The 20,276-nt window shown below is 35.3% G+C and overlaps 1 protein-coding gene across 3 annotated transcripts; it reads left to right on the forward strand.

Annotated features, from left to right (window-relative positions):
• Positions 1-188: 188 nt before the first annotated feature.
• Positions 189-19,760, forward strand: Drn (doctor no). 3 transcript variants are annotated; one of them, XM_070295378.1, is made up of 4 exons: positions 189-620; positions 15,041-15,512; positions 16,222-16,393; positions 16,478-19,760. In XM_070295378.1, the coding sequence occupies exons 2-4, from the start codon at positions 15,228-15,230 to the stop codon at positions 16,624-16,626; spliced, it is 606 nt and encodes a 201-aa protein (XP_070151479.1). In that variant the 5' UTR covers positions 189-620; positions 15,041-15,227; the 3' UTR covers positions 16,627-19,760. The 3 variants fall into 3 exon arrangements, with proteins under 3 accessions (XP_070151479.1, XP_070151481.1, XP_070151480.1); XM_070295380.1 differs by lacking the exon at positions 189-620 and adding an exon at positions 873-985; XM_070295379.1 differs by lacking the exon at positions 189-620 and adding an exon at positions 13,579-14,045.
• The last annotated feature ends 516 nt before the right edge of the window (positions 19,761-20,276 follow it).

Here is a 20,276-nt window from a genome sequence, read left to right on the forward strand (position 1 = left end):
TCAAACTAGATATTTCTTACGCAACGACCAATTGGCACACATTGGACAAATTATTCGCATGTCCCTAAACACAAGTTACTAGACGCATTTTTATCTTTCCCGAGTTTACTCTCTATATGATTTACATGTTTCGTCGCTCGGGCGGATTCGTGGTCATTCGCCCGCATACGGCACCGAGCACCGAGCGCTACGCTCGGTCGGAGTTATGGGGGGGGGAAAATTGTAGAGGAGATCTAACTTTACGTCAGTCATCAGCAGTATTCGTTCTCGTACCTGCAACTCTGGCAGGTTGGTAGATCTATACTTCCTCGTAATCGGAAGAGTTGGGTGTGAAGAGAATTCTCGCTCTTAAACGATCGTCATCGTCGCCGTGATCATCGCGATCGTCGTATCTCGTAAATCGATATCCCTCCCCCTCACCTATCTTCATCATCACGCGTATCGCGCTTATTGTGAACGGTGTGAAACGCGAAGCGCGAGTTTCGTGAAGCGGATTTATTTGCGAGCGAGGTGACCGAATGTTTCGCTGAGAATTATGTGGAATAGTGACGCAGAATTGGGATCGGTCGCGCGTCAAGTCAGCTGACATATTGCGCCCTGCTACACCGCAACAGCCTTCGGTAAGTGTCGCAATCCCAGTACCCCGTGTGCTCTATCTCTCTCTCTCTCTCTCTCTCTCTCTTTCTCTCTACCCGCTGGTCGTCGCGGACTATTTTCGGTCCTCGGGATAGCCGTGAGATAGACGGATCCGTTTCTCCTCTCTCTCTCTCTCTCTCGGGCTTCGGACTACGCACGGTGGTACCGACGTAATTTCCCGATCGGAGCGCGAGCTCGATTTCACTCGCGCGTCCAGCGCGTTCCGCGAGTTACGTGCGCGAGTTTCAACTCCGATCGGGGAGCTGCGTTCGCGGAACGAGCGCGGGTCGACGTGTTAAGTGACCGCGAACAGAGAGACGGACAAAGGAACGACGCAATTTACGTCTAAGTGCGTATTCAAGGATGGAAGCCATGTCCCCATCGTCTTACCACCGTGCGTCCGTCCCTCGGTGCTCTTCGTGCTCTTTGCATGCGCGTGTGGCTAAGCCTCTCTTTCTTTCTCGCGCCTCCCCTTCCCTACCCCTCTTCTCCCTCCCTAATCTCCTCGTTCTCTTTTTAATATCACTTCTTCTTTATCTCTTTCCTCCTCATCGCCGTCTCCGCGCGACGGCAGCGCTCCGATACGATTCGAATCATCGTATATTAGACGTTATAAATGCCTGCCTATTTTTTATTAAGTAGACATCTTTCGAAAGAACAGAATATTATCATATTTAAAATATTTACATCGCATGTGTAAATACACACGTACATACGCAAGAGAGATAAAGAGTCCAATATATTCTTGTATCTACTAATTCAAAGATTAATAATATATATATATATATATATATACAGGGTGAGTTTTTTAACCTGAAACTTTGAAATATCTCGAAAAATAAGCACTGAACGAAAAAGATGTTGATAATCAAAATTTAATCCTTCCGCGGGGGAAATACATTAGTGTTAAAATTCGTCCCCCAACCTCTACCTCCTGGGGGGGATCTTAATGGAAATCTTAAATGGAAACCCCCATTTTTTACTTAGTATTCTTGTAGCTGACATCGAGAGCTTTCCAAAACACTATAATAAAGTACAATATTTTTTTATTAAGTACTTTTTGAGTTATTTTATATTTTAATCTGACATATTTTGATATAAGAAATTAAATATCTCGTAAAATATTTAGTTTTCGATAATCTTACCGTAATACTTCTATGTACAGAATAATGAGACGAATAAATTAGTATATAAAAAAAAAAAATTTTGTTTTTAAGAAAATTATTTACAATGTATTTTTTTTAAACAATTATTTGTTTTTTTTTTTGGCACTAATTAATTTGTCTTATTATTCTGTACATAGAAGTATTACGGTAAAATTATCGAAAACTGAATATTTTACGAAATATTTTATTTTTTATATCAAAATATGTCGGATTAAAATATAAAATAACTCAAAAATTACTTGATGAAAAAATACTTTATTATAGTGTTTTGGAAAGCTCTCGATGTCAGCTACAAAAATACTAAATAAAAAAATGGGGGTTTCCATTTAAGATTTTAAAATTGCCCTTATTATATATATATATATATATAATTCATTTTGTTCATCTTTTTCAAGATGATTCAAGATGACATATATCAAACACTATTAGCTGACCAATAATTATCATGTAATTTATCAATATTTAAACACGCGTTTGATGAAAAATTCCTGTTTCTCTTTCTCTATCTAATAACTGATAATGAATTTACGAATGCGTATTGTACGTTCACGCACTTTTACGCTACCCTCTCTCCCCTTTCTCCGAAACACCCGTCACCGACGTACCTCCCTTCAGATGTCCCTTCGGACATTCCCCCTCCTCCACCTCCTCGCTGCTGTTTCCCCCGTTCGTACTCTGTTGTTTACAATCTATCTTCTGGCCCACGGCGAGAAATCGCGCGACTCGCCTCCGTTCCAGCTGCTCCCGAGACACGATTCGCTCGAGACGAAGACCCACGATCGGTGTCGAACGGAAACTCTCTCGCCGTCGTATTTCCCAATCCAACGTAGCGCGCCTCTGCCTTATCAAGGATAATATCTCGTATCTATCATGCGAGGCACTTCCTCTACCGGGCTTTATCCGCCTTTACCTGACCTGATCCGATCGCTCGCCAGCCTTTCGCGTCATTACACCCTTTGAAGCCTGAACCTTGTGAAATAAAATTTGCAGAAAGAATCATTCATATATAAGCGATGCGATGTGGTAAATGTGCAAGCTTTTAATCTTGAGGTGAAATTTCATTCTCTAGGTTTGAAATTTAATTCTTTTATCCGCTTGATATTGAAATGTATTTATGTAAAAGAACGAGAGCGATATTTTCTCACCATATTAGTGTCTGAAAATATGGTACGTAATAACACTTTTATATCATTTCTTTACTCTTGCATAAATATTTGCAAGTCCACAAGTTTTAGGAATGATTTTTATTTGCGAATAATTAAAATTTATTTGGGATTATGGAATATTTCACGTGCGTGTAATTATAGATAGCGAGGGATTAACTTGAGAAAACTAATCGTTTTAGTGACAAGGCATAGATTCTGCAATTTTGTTCTATAACATTTAAAAATTATGTTGGCCCATTAATCCCGGAAATAAAAATGAATATCGCGATCTATTCCATTATACCTTCGAATATATTTCTTTCTTGTTAGAAATATTTAATCTCTTAGTTACCGAGATATTTAATGCTGAAAAAAACTAATTCAAGCTAAAAACAAATTTATTAATAAGATGCAAAATTTGGCCAGGATGAATTGTCTATTCTTTTCTATACACCCGATTAGAAGGCTCGTCGAACGAGTTTAATAAATGCTCGTCCTTTTCTTACCGCATGCTTGCCTTCAGACAAGTATTCGCATCTTCGTTTACATTGCCGTTAACGTCAATCCCGGTGTACTATTTCGTCGTATCTTACAAGTTCTTTTTAGTCATTGTAACGGATCATCGCGAGCGATAATGAATTCCGTCTTCCCTCCGTCCGCTTTCTATCTACATCTATAGATATAGATCAATATATAATATATATTCTATGTATCTTATTTTATTATAAGAATCTCTTAATATATTCACATGTAACCCCTGAATATCAAAGTCTCGCTATATCAAAATTCGCATATTTCTATCTCGTATATAATGCATTTAAACATTTTCTGTTCCTCTTTTCTTGGAAATTTGTAGATTAATCTTTACTCTTTTCTATCTTATTTTAAGCACGATCATTTTTTGTGTACAATATCTCTCTATCATTGATAATGTATTTGCCGTGTCGATGATAACTTATTGATTGATGAGTCGATCCTCCCCCCCCCCCTTTTTTTTAGCAAAGGCTGAATAAAAAGTTATAATCTTTTTACGTTAACTCTATCGACGATTTTTCTTTACAAGTCGTTCATGCCTTTAATATCTTAATTGTTTCATGATCAAATATTTTTTTTAAAACACGATCTACTTGAAAACATAAAAAAAACATAGATTTTCGCTATTTATTCATGGTCTTAAATCTAATGATTAATTAATCATTAATTATAGATTTTCGCCGAAATTTTTTAATTCTTGAAACTGAGCGATTCTGTAATTAAGGGATATTCAATCATGCTGCATCAATATTTAACGAGAGATTCTCCGCTTAATGCACAATCGGACTCTTTCTCAACGAACTCTTGAACTTGTTCGAACATTCAACGATCACTAGAATAACAATCATTACGCTGCTTAGTTTCGTTTCTAGTATTTATAGCTCGAGGTATGTGACGTCTGATACATCCTGTATACAACGAGTGACAATTATCGTTGCATCTCACGTTGCAGTTGGCGCTTCTAAATTTACCACTTTTTACCTTGTCTCTTTTTAGAGAGAGATTTATTTGATAATTATTTGGTATAATATTAAATGTATCTTCAATCGCATCTTTTTTCTCTCTACTTTTCTCTTTTTTCCCCCTCATTTCGTTTGGTCTCCTTCCTTTAGATTCTCGAGCCTCATCTGTAATAGGAATTGTGTAATAAAAATGTATAAGTGAAATCATATATATATAATGCAAACTCTGCTATCATTTAATCGTAATTATAAAATACATAGTATCTCGATAAATTAAAGCTAACTTTATAATGACATCCGTCTATTAAAAATTATTTTAATATGCAATCTATACATCTATATATATGTAATATGGGACTACATATATTATACAAAATGGACAGCGAGGTGTTAACTCTGTTGATTAAGTTAATGTTAATTATTAATGTTAGTTAAAACATTAGGCTGTTATTTAACTCAAGCTAACTGGATATTCTTTCTCTTTTAGATCATAGTTATGATTATATACGGAGAGAAGTGACGTCAGGAGAATCGGCGCAATTTTGTGCACCGCGAGGTTCTTCAATTGAATGCCCTGATTGATATAAGTATGCTATACAGGACGTTACGAAATTATCGTTACAATCGTGCGGAGCTGATGGTCATCTATCAAAATACGTGAAATGACCTATAGTCCGTTTCGACATAATGTCACTTATCAACTTTAATCGTAATTTAATGATTCTTTTTAACTATCTTCAAAATTGAAAAGTAAAAGAACAAAGAGAAAGTTAAAGTATGTAATTTAAGAACGGCATTAATTAAAGCGGCATATTAATAACGTAATTGCGAAAATCAATTGTTTCTGAAATATGCATAATAGACGCGCACAAGAAACGATACATATTAGGAATACTCTTATGACCTATGTCTATTGTAAAATGTGCTGCACGTGTTATGAAATGTGTAACAATATATCCAATACAAGCTAGTATTTGAAGTGTCGGTGATTCGGATTTGTCGTTTTTTTTTTTTTTTTTTTTTTTTTAAGGTGAAAATGAGATGGAGATTTTATATAATTTCAGCGAACTTTCCTCTCTTTAATAGTTATATTAGCCAGTTCATTGTGTAGTTTTCGACGTTTCAAACGTTTATCTTTAAAGCCTTCATATTTTTAGTTAACGAAGACAACTTGTGTCAAACCATTTACAATCCAAAAAATCATAAATCCATCCTCGAGGCTAACTAATAAACATCTACAACTTCGTTTCATTCATTGAGAAAAATGAGAAGAGGGGTGGGGGGGACTTTGGCCTCTGGAAACCATTGGTAAATTTTGAAATAAAGAATCTCAATAAACAAAATTCTTTCGTCTTTTCATTTTTTGAGGGTTGTGATTTTTATTGCCTTTTCTTTTGAATTACCCGTTTATATTTCATTTCTTTATCTCTCTCTCTCTCTCTCTCTCTCTCTCTCTCTCTCTCTCTCTCTCTCTCTCTCTTTCTTTATCTCGCGACTCTTTTACTCTCGCAATCAGCGGCGGCGTTCACTCACGCACGCGCGTGCCGCGCGTGCGCGCACGATCCTCTTCGTGTGTACACGCGGGGGACGAAGGGACTTTTGCCTCTCTGGGACAATGTACTCTCCGCGCGCGCGCGTGTACGTGAAAGTTGTGGCAAGGTCTTCACGAGGCTCGACCACGTTCGACGCGTCCGAGACAGGCCAGGTAGAGACGCAGGGGAAAGGAATGGCTATATTAAAAAAAGAATTGCACCGCCGCTTTTATTAATTTAAGAATCGACAATTGGAGTCGGAAGAGACACGTATACGAGAAGACGAAACATATATTATTCAAAGGTATCGATATCAAACGGTATTAGAGATTAATTTGAAATTATATGTAATTTTATAAAATAGGACTTTTTTTTTTTTTTTTTTTTTTTAATTAACACGTCAAATTAAATGTTGAAATATGAATAAGATACGAATGTTAGAAACAAAAGAAAGGTAATGATATTTTTTTTTAATATCGGCTTTTTGATGCCGATTTTAACAATATTCTTTAATATCGATTTTTCTTTTTGCTATTGATACGCGTTTTCTATTGACATTAACATATCTTTTTTTTTTTTTCAGTACCTTCCGATATTAATATTAATATTCTTTCCAACATTTATATACCCATAATATTTTTAAAATAATTTCTTAAATATTTTCTGGAATCGACATTAGAAATATCAATGATTTGTAGTAGATACTAATTGGAAATTTTGTTGAACGCATCGACAATAGCCGCGCCAAAGTCCCTTGCTTATCGCGCATGCAAACGCGGCGCTATGGCGCCGAGCGCGTCCGGAGCCACGAAATGAATATGAATCATCATCTCTCGATCGGCGTGAGTGCGCGAAAAATGTGGCACGACCGCATCGGGGATGCGCGCGCACACGTGCACGCGATATTTTGTTCCGTCGCGCGTTTCCGCGTGCGCGTGATCTACGAGTGACTTTGCGCGGCCTCGAACAAATCGCGAATCTTTCGCGCACGGATCCACGCGGAGAACGTCTCATATGTATATATATATCATATAAATCATATGTAATGTCGAGTGTATTTCGAGTCGCGTAGATTTTCATTCTCGGCAATAGCTGTCCAGTTGTATCATCAGTATGGAAGCTCTCTTTCTATTACATATTATACGAGATATTATTATTATTATTATTTTTTTTTTTTTAATGGGGATGTGAACTTCGAAGAAGTTTTGCCGAGTCTGCTTTCGTTTCGATACCGAGATATATAAGCGAAATAAAGAAATAAAGATAAAACTATGCGTCTTTTAAGCAGAGAAAGTCGATTTGAACAAAATATTGATGCTTTTTCTATATCCGTGACCTCGTAGCGCTCGAATTGTAATCGTGTTCGTTTGTTACACTTGTAACGTCGCCTTTGACTTTGAGATCGACGAATCCTGGATTTGTTTCGAGATTAGTTTGGAAAACTCATTCTGCGTGTCGAGAAGTTAACGCTTTTCGAGGTAAATTAATCGCAAATCGATCTGCATTTTCTGAATGGCTAGAGTTTTCTGGTCTCCTACGAAACAATGCGAGTTTCTGTGTCCAGTTTCGATACAAATACAGCAAGTTTTCACTGATCTCCGTTGGATAAATGCACACAGATTTGACGAGCAGTCGGTTCTTTCTCCTTTCTTCACTCTCTCTCTCTCTCTCTATTATCAAATAAGAGCATCAACATATGAGAAGATGCAGAGTTAAAAAACAACAATATTAGCGTCTAAACACGGACTCCGAGCAACACTTTTAGTTTCGTGGCCGTTACCTGCTCCTGCTCTAAATTTAGCCCTTGCACACAGGGCAAGGAATACACCAGTTCTCAAAGAGAACCCACAACAGATTCTCAGAAATGCGCAAATCTTCTGTGTATAAATTTTTCAATCAAATTATTGTGTTTGCTTTATACAATAATACAATTAGTTTTACATTAGACCCATTTTCAGAGAGCTTACATTGTCACGCATTATAATCTCCTTATTCTCTTTGATAAGATATCTTTGACATTCTTTGTACTCGATGTTATTCCTCGTTCGAGATAAAATTGTAAATTTTATTAGTTTAACGTTACAATGAAATTAATTTTGTGATTCGAGAAAGATTTATACAATTTCTCAATAAATTTAGATTTGTTGTGTGCGTGCGCAAAAGAATGATGTGTTTTATCGCGTAATGTAAGTAACACTTAAACGCATTATGGGTCAAAAGTTGGTCAAGCCTCGCCAAGTTCCACAAGCTTCCATTGTTCGTCGCGGTCATCCGAAAAGGGAATCCCCAAGGTTGTGACTTACGATTGGGCTCTTCCGAAATCTGAGATATTCGTGTATGATAAAGGCGGTGGCGGCGGCACTGGTGTGAATCCCCGACCGCACGACTTTGCGAAGGTCGAACAACCGTCCAATGCGTGTTTAGCAGCCATTGTGGGAAAGGTCGTTTACTCCGTCGAGTAAACAAAAGCTTATGAATCTGTGACGTATCTCGTGGCGTGAGTCTTCCGCGCCTTTATTCGCTGCTGGCCTTCTTTTTTTGGTTTCACGTACACATTGTCAATTTACACCGAACGAACATATCCTCCGTTGAACTACAATTATCGATCCTATTCCGATTAATGGGATTAAAAAAAAAATGCGAGCGAAATTTTTGCATCTTTGCATATCTAAATCTAGAGATGCAAAGATATACATATATGATTCTAAATCAAATCATCGAGCTCGGCAAAAGTTTCTTTGACAAATTTTGATTTTTTTCTTACAAAAAAAAAAAAAAAATTATTGGGATACGTCTTTCTGCACAGCCTTCTAATTTTCATCATCATCATCACCACCTACTTTGTGTACCCACATCCGAGCGAAGAATCTCACTTTATCTTTTACCTTACGTATTTCAATCGATACGCGCTCTCGCTCTCCATTCCTCGACGTCACACACATACACGCATACATCCTCTTTTTATTTGAAATTATTAAAATCGACGTTAAGATCGCGAACGCGTTGCATCTTTAACACGTTAATGAACAGAATGAAAGTTGAAAAAAGAGAACACTATTGAATTTCGAAAGGTAAAACAAGGTTAGGGAAAAAAATAAGACGCTCTAGAACATGAATGAAAAAGTGACAGAGTCATCGTGTCATATGAACTTTACCATGACTCTCGCTGTTACTTGACGCATGTATTCTTCCTCACATTTCCCTCATTTCCGCACAAAGTGAATATTTTTCTAAACTGCTGTTCATAATTCATTGCAAAGCTATCACGATTCGGGTAATAACGCAGCAGAAATATTTTTGTGTATTATTCAAATAATGCAGATAATTTAATTTTTTGATTTTTCGAAAGATCCTTGATAAATTTTAATTAAAAATATTCTCTTATTCGACGCGCGTCACAAAGGCAAAATGGAATTTATCGTAGATTGTATGTATTTGTGAATTGGTTTAGGAACAAAAAACCGATCGGATAAGCGATGTAGGAAATGCGTATGCGTCATTGTTATCTGCGCAACATGAGTCAAATATGTGTGGGCAATCGCAAAAGAAGCTCGGGGGTTGGCAATTCATCTTACAGTGAAGTCAACCGAATGTGGGCAATTATGGGCTGACTGTACCGTGCGGACTTTCCTCGAAGCTACTTCCATTTGCCTCGGCCTTGCTACGGCATTGCCTCTTTCCTCATTACGACGGAGGAGTTTACCAGCCTGGTACTTATAACTGATGACGACGTAGCTGTGACGTGGCTTGTGAGCAAAATGTTAAAGCTATTGTCTCGCTCAAGAATTATTTGCATGAAGGAGATAGTTACGAAGAAACTCGATCCTTAAACTTTCTGGAAAGAAAAAAAAAATATATATATATATATATATATATATATATATTTTCTTACATATGATTTCTGTGTGTGTGTAATAAATGTATATCTAATAAAAAAGTAGAATAAGTAAAATAGAAAGAGAACATCGCGTAAGATGTTCTGCAAATTCATAATTAAAAATCATTCTGCTCGTTATAGCGTGTTCTACACATTTGACAATATCGGCATGGTATCGCCAGCTGTCAAAATTTCACGTGCTACGTCTGTGCTGTCGGTCGAGCAGCACAAGTGGGGTAAAAGTCCGATTAAGCTGAATCGCGAATCGAAAGTGGGGAAGGAATTACTTTTTCGCGAATTGTGCAAACCGTCGGTGTTTACTCGAGTTTATATTCTTATTGCTGCGCGATGTATGTATAATCTATAAAATAAAAATAACAAGTATATACAATATTTTCTTGTATATGTAAAACCTTTATAATTTTTTACACAGTGTTTTAATATTATTTATCAATATGACGCCTATTAATTCTTTAAACAACATTTATCATTCTTTTTTTTAAATATCATTTGAACATTATTCTTTTGCGGAGAAAGTGAGAGAGCGGTGCGCGTTTTGTCAAAGCTAACAATCCTCGCGAGCGGGCGACTCATTGGAGGGGATCGCGTGTTCAACGCGGTTTCATTCCACGATGTTTGTCTCTTATGGCGTAGGATATATCGTTTCCGTGGCAGCGGCGCAAATTATACGAGCGTGTCACGACGAATACGAGATGCAATTAAACGTCAAGTAATCGACGTTTAAAGCCAGCGCGTCACCGTGCCACCTGTCCCTTCCTTCATCGCGTGTGACGTAAGAGTACGTATCGGAGCCCTACCTTACGTTGGGTTTAATCGGCGGACTTTATGATAGTAGGAAACGTGTAGGGGCATCGCGAGCGCGTGTGTGCCCTCCGCTTCCCCCTTCTTAACTCCCCTTCTCCTCTGTTATCCTCGCATTATCATCTCGCTTCAGTACTGCCGCTAACCACTGCGACGTTTATGCATGCAGCTGTTCCTACGTTCGATCCCGCAGTCCCTCCTAAACGAATGATCCTAACGACAAGTCTGTCTTGCATACATGCATGCTATGGAAATTTTTTATTGTAACAATAACGAAAAAAAAAACGGTTGTGTGTGCGGAGAATAAATAATTTCGTTTATGCAGTTATAGAGGATACGAAGATGTGCTTTTTGTCGGAAAGAAATGTGTTTTTAAGTTTCAAACTTGTCAAAATTTTTTACGACGAAACATGTTTATTATATTATTAATATTATCATTTATTAAATATTTTTCTACAATTGCAGACTCCAACATATATTTTTTCATAAATATACATATAATTATAATTATTGATGAATATACACATATATATATATGTATATGTGTGTGTGTGTGTGTGTGTGCGCGCGCGCGCGTGCGTGTGTGCGTGTGTGCGTGTGTGCGTGTGTATGTAACGATTAACCAATCGACAGTTTTTAGTTATTTTATTTATGAGAAAGTATACGTGTGGTAATACATAAATCATCTGGGTTTTTTGAACGTTTTGATTAAATGAACATACGCGATTGCGCAAGCATGATAGTTAAATTTTACGTAAATGATATTTATCAAAATCCAATAAATTTTTTTTTTTTTTTTTTTTTTAAATATCTGATGCAATTAACGCTGATGGTTAGTCGAGCACGAGGGCACAAGCAACTGTTTATAATACATTTCTTATTTTTCTAATTGTCTGAGATAATTTTGCATTTCTAAATCGCACTCAAGATCCTCATTCTGCGTTGTAAATAAATTTTCTTCCCTAACGTAACACATCTGTATATTCATCTTGGCAAATCAGTTTTCATTCTAAAAAATATTTATATTTTTTAAAAGATTTATCTTGGATTTTTTTTTTTTTTTTTTTTGTAATAATTTTCAGGTTCGATTAATGAAATAAAATTATTTTGTTTATGAATATTTTTATATATTTATCTTTGCATGAATATTATTTGCTATTAATTAATTACTTATTGTTTTATTTTCTAATAACATTATATATATGTATGATATATTTAAATATAACTTATAATTATAATTTATTCAGTTATACTCTATATCGATAAAAATTCACTAAAAATTCTCAACGAAATATATCCTTTCGATATTCGACACTATTTCGGTATGATCCTATATATGCGCGTTCTAATAACTTTTTTTCCGATCGAGACAGTTGACCCAATTCTTAACCTCCTCTGACCCTTTATAACCGATAGGAGAGAAAGAGGTACCATTTGATTCAAATAAAGATACTCTGTATCCGAGAACAGTTTTTAGTCGAGCTGTAATCAAATGAAATCTTGAAAAGTGAATCGATGCTTCTGTCAATCTCATTTTCTAGTTTTCTTTTTTTTTTTAGTTTTCCGTTTACAAATATAATTGATCGTTGTGTACATAATAAAAAAATAAAACCTAACCTAATCATTCGACAAAAATAGAATTTAAAATGGAATTGTTGCATATAAAATAAAATTTAAAAGAAAATAGATCTAATTTTGAGAATTATAAAAAATAACATTTATTTATTGCGTATTTTTAATATCCAATATTAAGAAGAAACTGGACGAAATATCTCGATAATTAAATATCAAATTGCAATTTCCAATTTTTTAGTAATGTGAATTTCTCGAGTTTAGATAAGATAGATTCCCAATTGGTCGCAAAATCAAATATTAAAATTAAGGTCAAGGTCTCTGGAAAATGTTATATAAATATATGTATAAAAAAGATAAGGAAAATCATACATATAGATACGAGATTGCAGCTATTATATGTATTCATAATACAGTGTAAGTCATATGAATCTTGTGAAATTAATTCGCAAGAAAAGCGTCATGCTTCCGCTCCTTGATTGATCCATAAACTCGGCATCTTAACTTTCCATTTGAGCGTGCTCAAAAGTAATTATTAAAATTTAAATATACTCTCAATCTCTCTTCATCTAATGAATCTGATTATAATAAATTTGTCATATTTTTAGATATACTCTCATTTTCTCTTCTTAATTAGAATAACGCTGATAATGAAACAGATCAATGACCCAACTAGCAATTTAAATACCTTGCTCTTATTAGTCCTATCTAAAGACAGTCCGAAAAAGAATAGATTATATTATCTATTCGTTGGTATATTATAAACCAAATTATTATCCGTTATTCTTCAACCTCGTTATATAAACTGTATTTTACTAATTTTAAATCAGATAGGGATCATGATTTGTACAAATTTTATATTAATAAAATAATTTTATGCTGTAATATATATATATATAAAACATATACTACGTACACTATACTATCATATTGTCTGCATAAAGACATAAAATAATACCTAAATTTATCTATATAACTGATGGCGCTATATAATATATTTATGAAAAGATAGATTTACAGCTTTACCGACAGGATTTAATCGAAACTAATTGGGAGCGATCAAAACGTGTTTCGCAGTCGAAATCGTGAGAAAGGATGCGATCAAATTTTCAGGTAGAAATTCCCACCGAAGGAGTCCGTAATCGAGATCGAGAGAAAGCGCGTTCCGAGAGAGACACCCCTTATATCGAGAGTTTAAGTTCCGTGTCCACGATCGCGTCGCGTCGCGATGCGCCGGCGCCGTTGCCACCATCGCGTTCATCGCATTCGTACTAATACGCTATTCGTACATTCGTACTCGTGCGCGCGGTGCCGCCGCAGTCGCTTACGCGTCCGCCCAAAAGGCAGCGCGCCTCCGATCCACGTTCGCCATCATGAAAACATTCGCCCGTCGTTATCGTTGTTTCTCCTCCGTCCTTGCGGGCATCGCTGATTGAAGCAATATCGAGCGTTGCGAGCCGGGAAGTCGTGCGAGTGCACGCAGCACGTAGCTTCGAAACTCTTTTTATCCGCGGCCCGCACGACCGCTTGGTGGGAACGCGAAGTGAAGACTGCTCCATTCCGTCGTGATTTCGCGTGCCGCGCAAAGTGCGCGGCGATAGAGATTATAAAACGAGAGCGAGTCACCGCGAGACGCGGGAGAAAGAGACGGTCGATTCTCTCTTTCTCTTGACGGTCCTATCGTGCGCGGGGTGTATTCGCGAGTCCGCGATAAGGATACGGCTGCCGTTACTTAAATGCCTCGCACAAATTCCTACTCCATGTTGTGCATCGGTTGCGACACGGCTGCGTGTTGGAAAGTGAGTAGTAATATCACGCTGCGCGATCACGCCTCTCTCGTCGGGCTATCGCGCGGCGGAAAAAAAATCAGATCGCCAAGATGACGTAGTAAAAATTCCTAGGAATTATTTCCTCTCCTCTCGCCTCTCGCTCGCTCTCTCTCTCTCCTCTCTCTCTCTCTCTCTCTCTCTCTCTCTCTCTCTCTCTCTCTCTCTCTTCCTTACCGAATTCTTTTTTCTCTTGTTCTTTCTTTCTCTCTCTCGCTCTCTTTCTCTCTGTCTCTCGTTTGAATTCGGAAGTACCGTTTTCCCTTTTCTTCTATTGTAGTGTCATTTAGTTCAAATTTCGGTCATTATCGAGTGTGTCTTGGCATGTTCACTTACAAGAGGACATGTCCTATTGAGTAGATATTTATGGTCTGACCTTGCTTGGCGCAGGAAGTACGATAAATTTATGATACCTTCATTTTTCCTGCTACTTTACAACATATTAGCTGAATTTTCGAAAAATCGCCTGCTATTCTTACGAGAAATGCTCTCGCCAAGGTTATATTATCACTTAAAAAGGTTGTGTATTATCTGAGTTTTTTCTACCTTTTCTAATTCGTAATTTTTATATGAATTTTTACATACAGCGTAAGAGTACGATAATTACATACTCATTCATACTTCTTTGTCATCAAACGAATAATGCAAATTATTTTATGAATAAATTAATGTAGCACTATAAACTTTAATTATATAATTTGCATTACAATTCATTATGATTTTACATTGAATTGTCTTTGTTACTTTTATCTTTAATATGTTTTCACACTCGTTTCCACAATTTTAAATACAAGACACATAAAATGTGCACGTAACATAATGCAATGTCATATCTATATGCGTTTCATATAAATTTTGATAATAAGCTTAAATTATATATTTAAACTTTGTAATTGTATAAAATACTTTTCACGACAATTAGTATTTTATTTGCTCTTTCACCATTAATTATATATGACTTGTAACAGGTGAGTACATGGTGACACGCGGTTGTAGAGGAGCAATCGGGAAGAGAGCTGCAGCGAAGGACATCTAGTTATCCTGCACCAAGCTGACTGTGACTTTCCACTGTTTCTCAAAGCAGCGCAATCGCAACAAGGATATAAACAGGAATCTTCTTGATTGAACAAAGAGTGATACTGAAAGACAAGAGTTATGGAACGAGAGTCTAATCCTATGCAAGCCCTATGTCGCAGTGGCTGTGGATTTTATGGCTCGCCGGCTACCGATGGCCTTTGTTCCCTTTGCTATAAGGAAAATTTGAAAAAGAAACAACAACCTCCAGTGTCAGCTGCCACTGTACCAACCTCACAGACTGTCTCCAGCAACGCTGGTACGTTGCAGGGCAGTTTTGGTAGTCCTGCAGCTACAGGAACGACGGCCCAACCTACCATTCCTACCATACCTCAGTCAACGTCAGATCTACCCAGTCCCAAAGAAGTAAGTATTCCCATGAATCTTTTTGTAGTTATTCCATGCAAGCGTAACATCTTTGTTCTTTCAATTAATTTGCAGAAGGTAGCGCTTATAAGCTGTCCTGAATCCACAAGGTCGTATACATCAAATTGTTTCTAGTCTATAAAACACAAATTTCGAGATCAGCAGAAAAGGAATATTAAACTAGAATAAATTTGACAAAATATTGATGTGTACATAATATTAATGTGTACATAATACAAATATGTTCTAAATCTTTTGCATTGTTATGATAAAGATGTTTTTGCTTTGGAAGATACATGGACTATAATAAGAAATTGCAATTACCTTTGCGCTCTTTAATTTTATTAAAATAGATCATCTGCATTTCAGCAAGAAAATTATGCAATATATCTAATTATATTGAAATATTTATTTCTGAAATTATTATGATAAGAACTCATTGAACAATCTGATCTGTTTTATATTATTCATAATAATTATAAATATTGTGATATAGACATTTATAGAGAAACTTATATCTAATTAACAAATAATTAATTTATAAACATTTACATTTTTATAACGTCTTAATATATTATATAATATTACCTTTCTTTATTAAATTTAAAAGTAGAATAAACAAGTAATAAGAAATTTAAGAAATATAGCTATAGTAATAAATAATTATTTTTATTGTGCTTATCATATGTGTTATATTTTTGTCAATCAGGTAAACAGGGAAGATCAGGAAAGCGAAGTAGGTGTAAGCAATGCAGTAGCTGAAGGATCATCAGCGAGTAGTGGCGATGTAGACGACTCTTTTGACAGCAAAGAGACTGATAAAGAATCTAAGAAGAAGAAAAATCGTTGTGCTGTATGTCGCAAAAAAGTTGGTTTGACCGGTAAGTGCAAAATGTAACATACAATAAATTATTAGTAATGTATTATGAAAGCTTCGAGTTTCTTTGGCAATGATAAATTTTTAGGATTTGAGTGCCGTTGTGGAGGACTATTCTGTGCCGTGCATCGGTACAGTGACAAGCACGATTGCAAATTCGATTACAAAGAAATGGGCGCTCAAGAAATTCGGCGCAACAATCCAGTTGTTGTTGGTGAAAAAGTGCAAAAAATTTGAACTATTTAGTGTGTAGTCGTTGGGAAAATGGTTATTATAACTATATAAACAAACAGAATATTAAAAAAAAAAAAAACACGAAGAAAACGAGATAAATTATCTGGCAGCTGATTCGCACGTTGAGGGGTGAAACGAGCGAGTGCAAGATCAAGAGAAAGTGAGAGTATGAATGTGAGTGAGCGCGCAAGAAAGACAGCAAAATTGTTTTGTAGTTGAACTGTCAAGAAAACGTAGAAAGAAAAATGAAAAAAGAAACGAATATATTAGACAGAACAAATAAACGAAAGATCGTAAATTAGAATGTGTGTGTGTGTGTGTATGAGAGTGAATGGTTCGTAATTGAATGCCAGTGCCATGTAAGTCAGATTTGTCATCTAGCGAGAGAATTTTAATTGAGAATATATCTGGTTATTAATTGCTGCCAGCTTACTACTATTATTATTACCTATTATTATCTTCATGATTATTACGGTTTATAATTATTCTATATATTATGTTTATTAATTTACTTAAATGGAAAATTTGCAAATATATGAAGCTCGTTTTACGTAAAGGCAGAACTCTTGGTGCGGTCAGTCAGTCCAGGGCGTCTCCTTAGAAGTGTTTTGGTTTGTTTTAGAAAAATTTTATACATTATACTGTTTCGTTTATATATCAAAAAAATAAATAAATAGGGAATGTTGCTTAGGTAATGGCTGACGTTGATGGGTGATCACAATCTTAGGTTAATAATTATAGTCTAATAATTATTAAGTATATTAGTCTATTGATTCATAAATAATGCAATGAAGTATAAGTAGTACTGTGTGTTTATGTCCAACTTCACGTGAATATAACCAGCAATTATTACTCATTAAATATGTTTCAACCTATATTGCAAGTAATTATTTACACTGCGGCCGCAAATCTGGGATTTGTAAATTAAACCCCTCTTTAACGTAATTTTCGATTTTTCTTAGAATATAAATGAATTGTTAGTAGTTGAAATTGTCGATTAGTTTACTCGTTTTCTTCTTTATTTTTGCTTGTTTTGCGAATTTTGTAGAATAGCTGCGCGAGGTATTCCGGTGCTGCATAGCAGCGCATAATGTAAGAATAAATGATTAATAAAATGTCTAATGAGAGGCCGGGCATTATATGAACGACAAAGAAGAAAACTATTAAACGTTTATAAAGTGTGAACGTATATGAATTAAAATCATGCGCGAAGGATATTATATCGATAAAATTTTATAATTCACATACATATTCTCTATTTTTCTTCTCCGCGCTTAAAATTCGTGCCGAACTTTATTTCTTTTTCTTGTTCGTAAATAGCTATATATATATATATATATATTTGTAAAGCTATAGCATGTGTGTGAAAAGAGATGCTATAGCTGTCCGATTTTGTTGTATTCTTGTAAAAAGCAAGATGAGTAAGAAGATTTTAAGCAGCGCAAATTTATGCTCCATGTGTAAGTCAATTCCTTAAGAGCTTTATAAGAGTTTTGAATTTTTTTGAAGAAAAAGAGAAAAATGTAAAAAAATATATATATATTGTGGTTTTCCGATTCCGCGTAAAACAAGATAATGTATATTTTTTTTCTTTCTCTTATCCTGGGACAAAGCGCTTATATAAAAATTGTGCTGCCTTTCTTTTATTTCTTATTTTGTAATTAGGACCTGTTTTGTATAAAGTAGCATATTCTTGTTATTGCCTAAGATTTATTTTTGCGTCGCTTCAAAAAGTATGTGTATAGCAAAGATTTTTTTTTATTTTCGATAAATATAAAGCGTTCTGTTAAATGTAATCGTAAGGTCTATCAAGCGCTGATTTTCTTTCTTCAATAGAACGAACAACAAATACGCAATTTTCCCGCTACCAAATATTTCAACGTATTGCCGCCAAAAGTCCTTTAACCGAAAACGATTTTATTTCTTCGAATATGCTTCATCGTAACTAAATTTGCAAAAAAATTTAACGATATCTAGAAATTAAGATTGTCAGATGTGGATTTTTCAATATAATCACAATAATTCGATATAACACGATTCTTGGCGATTTTTACAGAACGACTTTATGACTTCACATAGACAATATGTACATCTTATCATATATCAAGATCGTCGATTGATCTGTTTTTTTTTTATTTTTTTTTTTATTTTTTTTTTATTTTTTTTTTGGCGCACTTTTAGGAACGCTGATGAGATAAATCAGAATCGTGTATAGGAGAAAACGCGCGCACATACATGACACATACGCAATACACTGACATATACACACCGATTATCAGTAATATCGGAATGGTTGCCTTCAGGCCTTCATCCTATTTTAGGCATAGCATATTTTTCTAACGTGTATCGCAATATCGGAATAATCTTGCCTAGCGAGAGCGATCGAATGATAGAAAGAAAGAGAAAAAGGGAAAGAGTGATTGAAAGAATGTGTATACGTGATGGATAGAGATGCTTGCGAGAGTGAGGCAGAAGAATGGGTGTACAGGAATATAAATGATTTATAGGAGATGAGAGAGAGTAAAAAAAGAAAGAAAAAGAATAAGAGAAAAATAAGAAGATTATCAGCGACGATCGTACTTGGCTGACTATATAAGGACGTAACACGATGCTTGTAATTATTACGATTGATATTAGTACGTTTAAGCTATTAAAAAAAGTAACATCAACTTTTTAATATATTATATGATTACAATTACCATCCTTTGACATGCTTTAGACATTTTAGGTTTCACGTACGTAAAACGAAGTTAGTGTACTCCCATATGTTCCTCCCTTTTTTCCTTTCCTCTCACCTTTCCTTCATCCATTTCCCTCTTCTTCCTTCTCTCGTCTTCTTCTTCTTCTTCCCAGCCCTTACGGACTTTTTAACAGTTCTAAAACGTTTATAATTATAGTGGACTATATTTATGTATATTTAAAAACAAAATATATATAAATGCATCACCCTTAACGAAGGCCGGCAATCGTTTTTTGTGTGTTCTCGACTACTTTATATAGAACTTTAATCGGCACCTCTCTCCGAGTTATATTGTAGCTACTGTACAAAAAATATCTCCTGAACGTTTAAACACGAGGTGCGATCTTATTTTCTCTGTAATGAAAAATTTTTGCTGCAATAAACGGTTTATCTTTTATCACGGTGGCTGCCTAATGATATCTCGAATCTCGATTGAAATTTATACTTTTAACATTCACATAGTAAACGAGTTACACATTACATAAATATATAATATACTCCTTTTATTAGAAATCGAAATATTTTATATAGGAAATTTAGTTGAAGGATTCACGCCCCTAATAATACATACGTTTAAAAGATATCAAGAGGATGTAAAACATGTTTTGCTCTAGATGTCCTCTGAACGTCTTTTCAATGTATGTGTAATTAGAAATATATAACAAACATTTAAATATATAGTTGCTATTTTATTTTGCAGAGTTTGCATTATGATTGATGGAGATATATGTTTCTATTATGTAAATCTGTATATTTCATGACCTTAAAGCTCTATTCGGACGTATTTATATACCGCATAATATATATGCATAGAAAAATATGCAAAAACCGATGACATGTCTAATATACAGAACGCAAAAATATAACGTTCATTATCTAATACATGATTGATCATTTTTATACATACATTCAT

The sequence above is a fragment of the Polyergus mexicanus genome, unplaced genomic scaffold (genome assembly GCF_030449975.1).
Source record: "Polyergus mexicanus isolate NDT 795.1 unplaced genomic scaffold, iyPolMexi1.0 SCAF_5, whole genome shotgun sequence".
Lineage (NCBI taxonomy): Eukaryota > Metazoa > Arthropoda > Insecta > Hymenoptera > Formicidae > Polyergus > Polyergus mexicanus.

Coding starts and splice junctions, on each gene's coding strand:
- Drn (XM_070295378.1), top strand. CDS start 15,228: ATGGAACGAGAGTCTAATCCTATGCAAGCCCTATGTCGCAGTGGCTGT. Junction 15,513..16,221: donor ATCTACCCAGTCCCAAAGAA/GTAAGTATTCCC, acceptor TTTGTCAATCAG/GTAAACAGGGAAGATCAGGA. Junction 16,394..16,477: donor CAAAAAAGTTGGTTTGACCG/GTAAGTGCAAAA, acceptor ATAAATTTTTAG/GATTTGAGTGCCGTTGTGGA.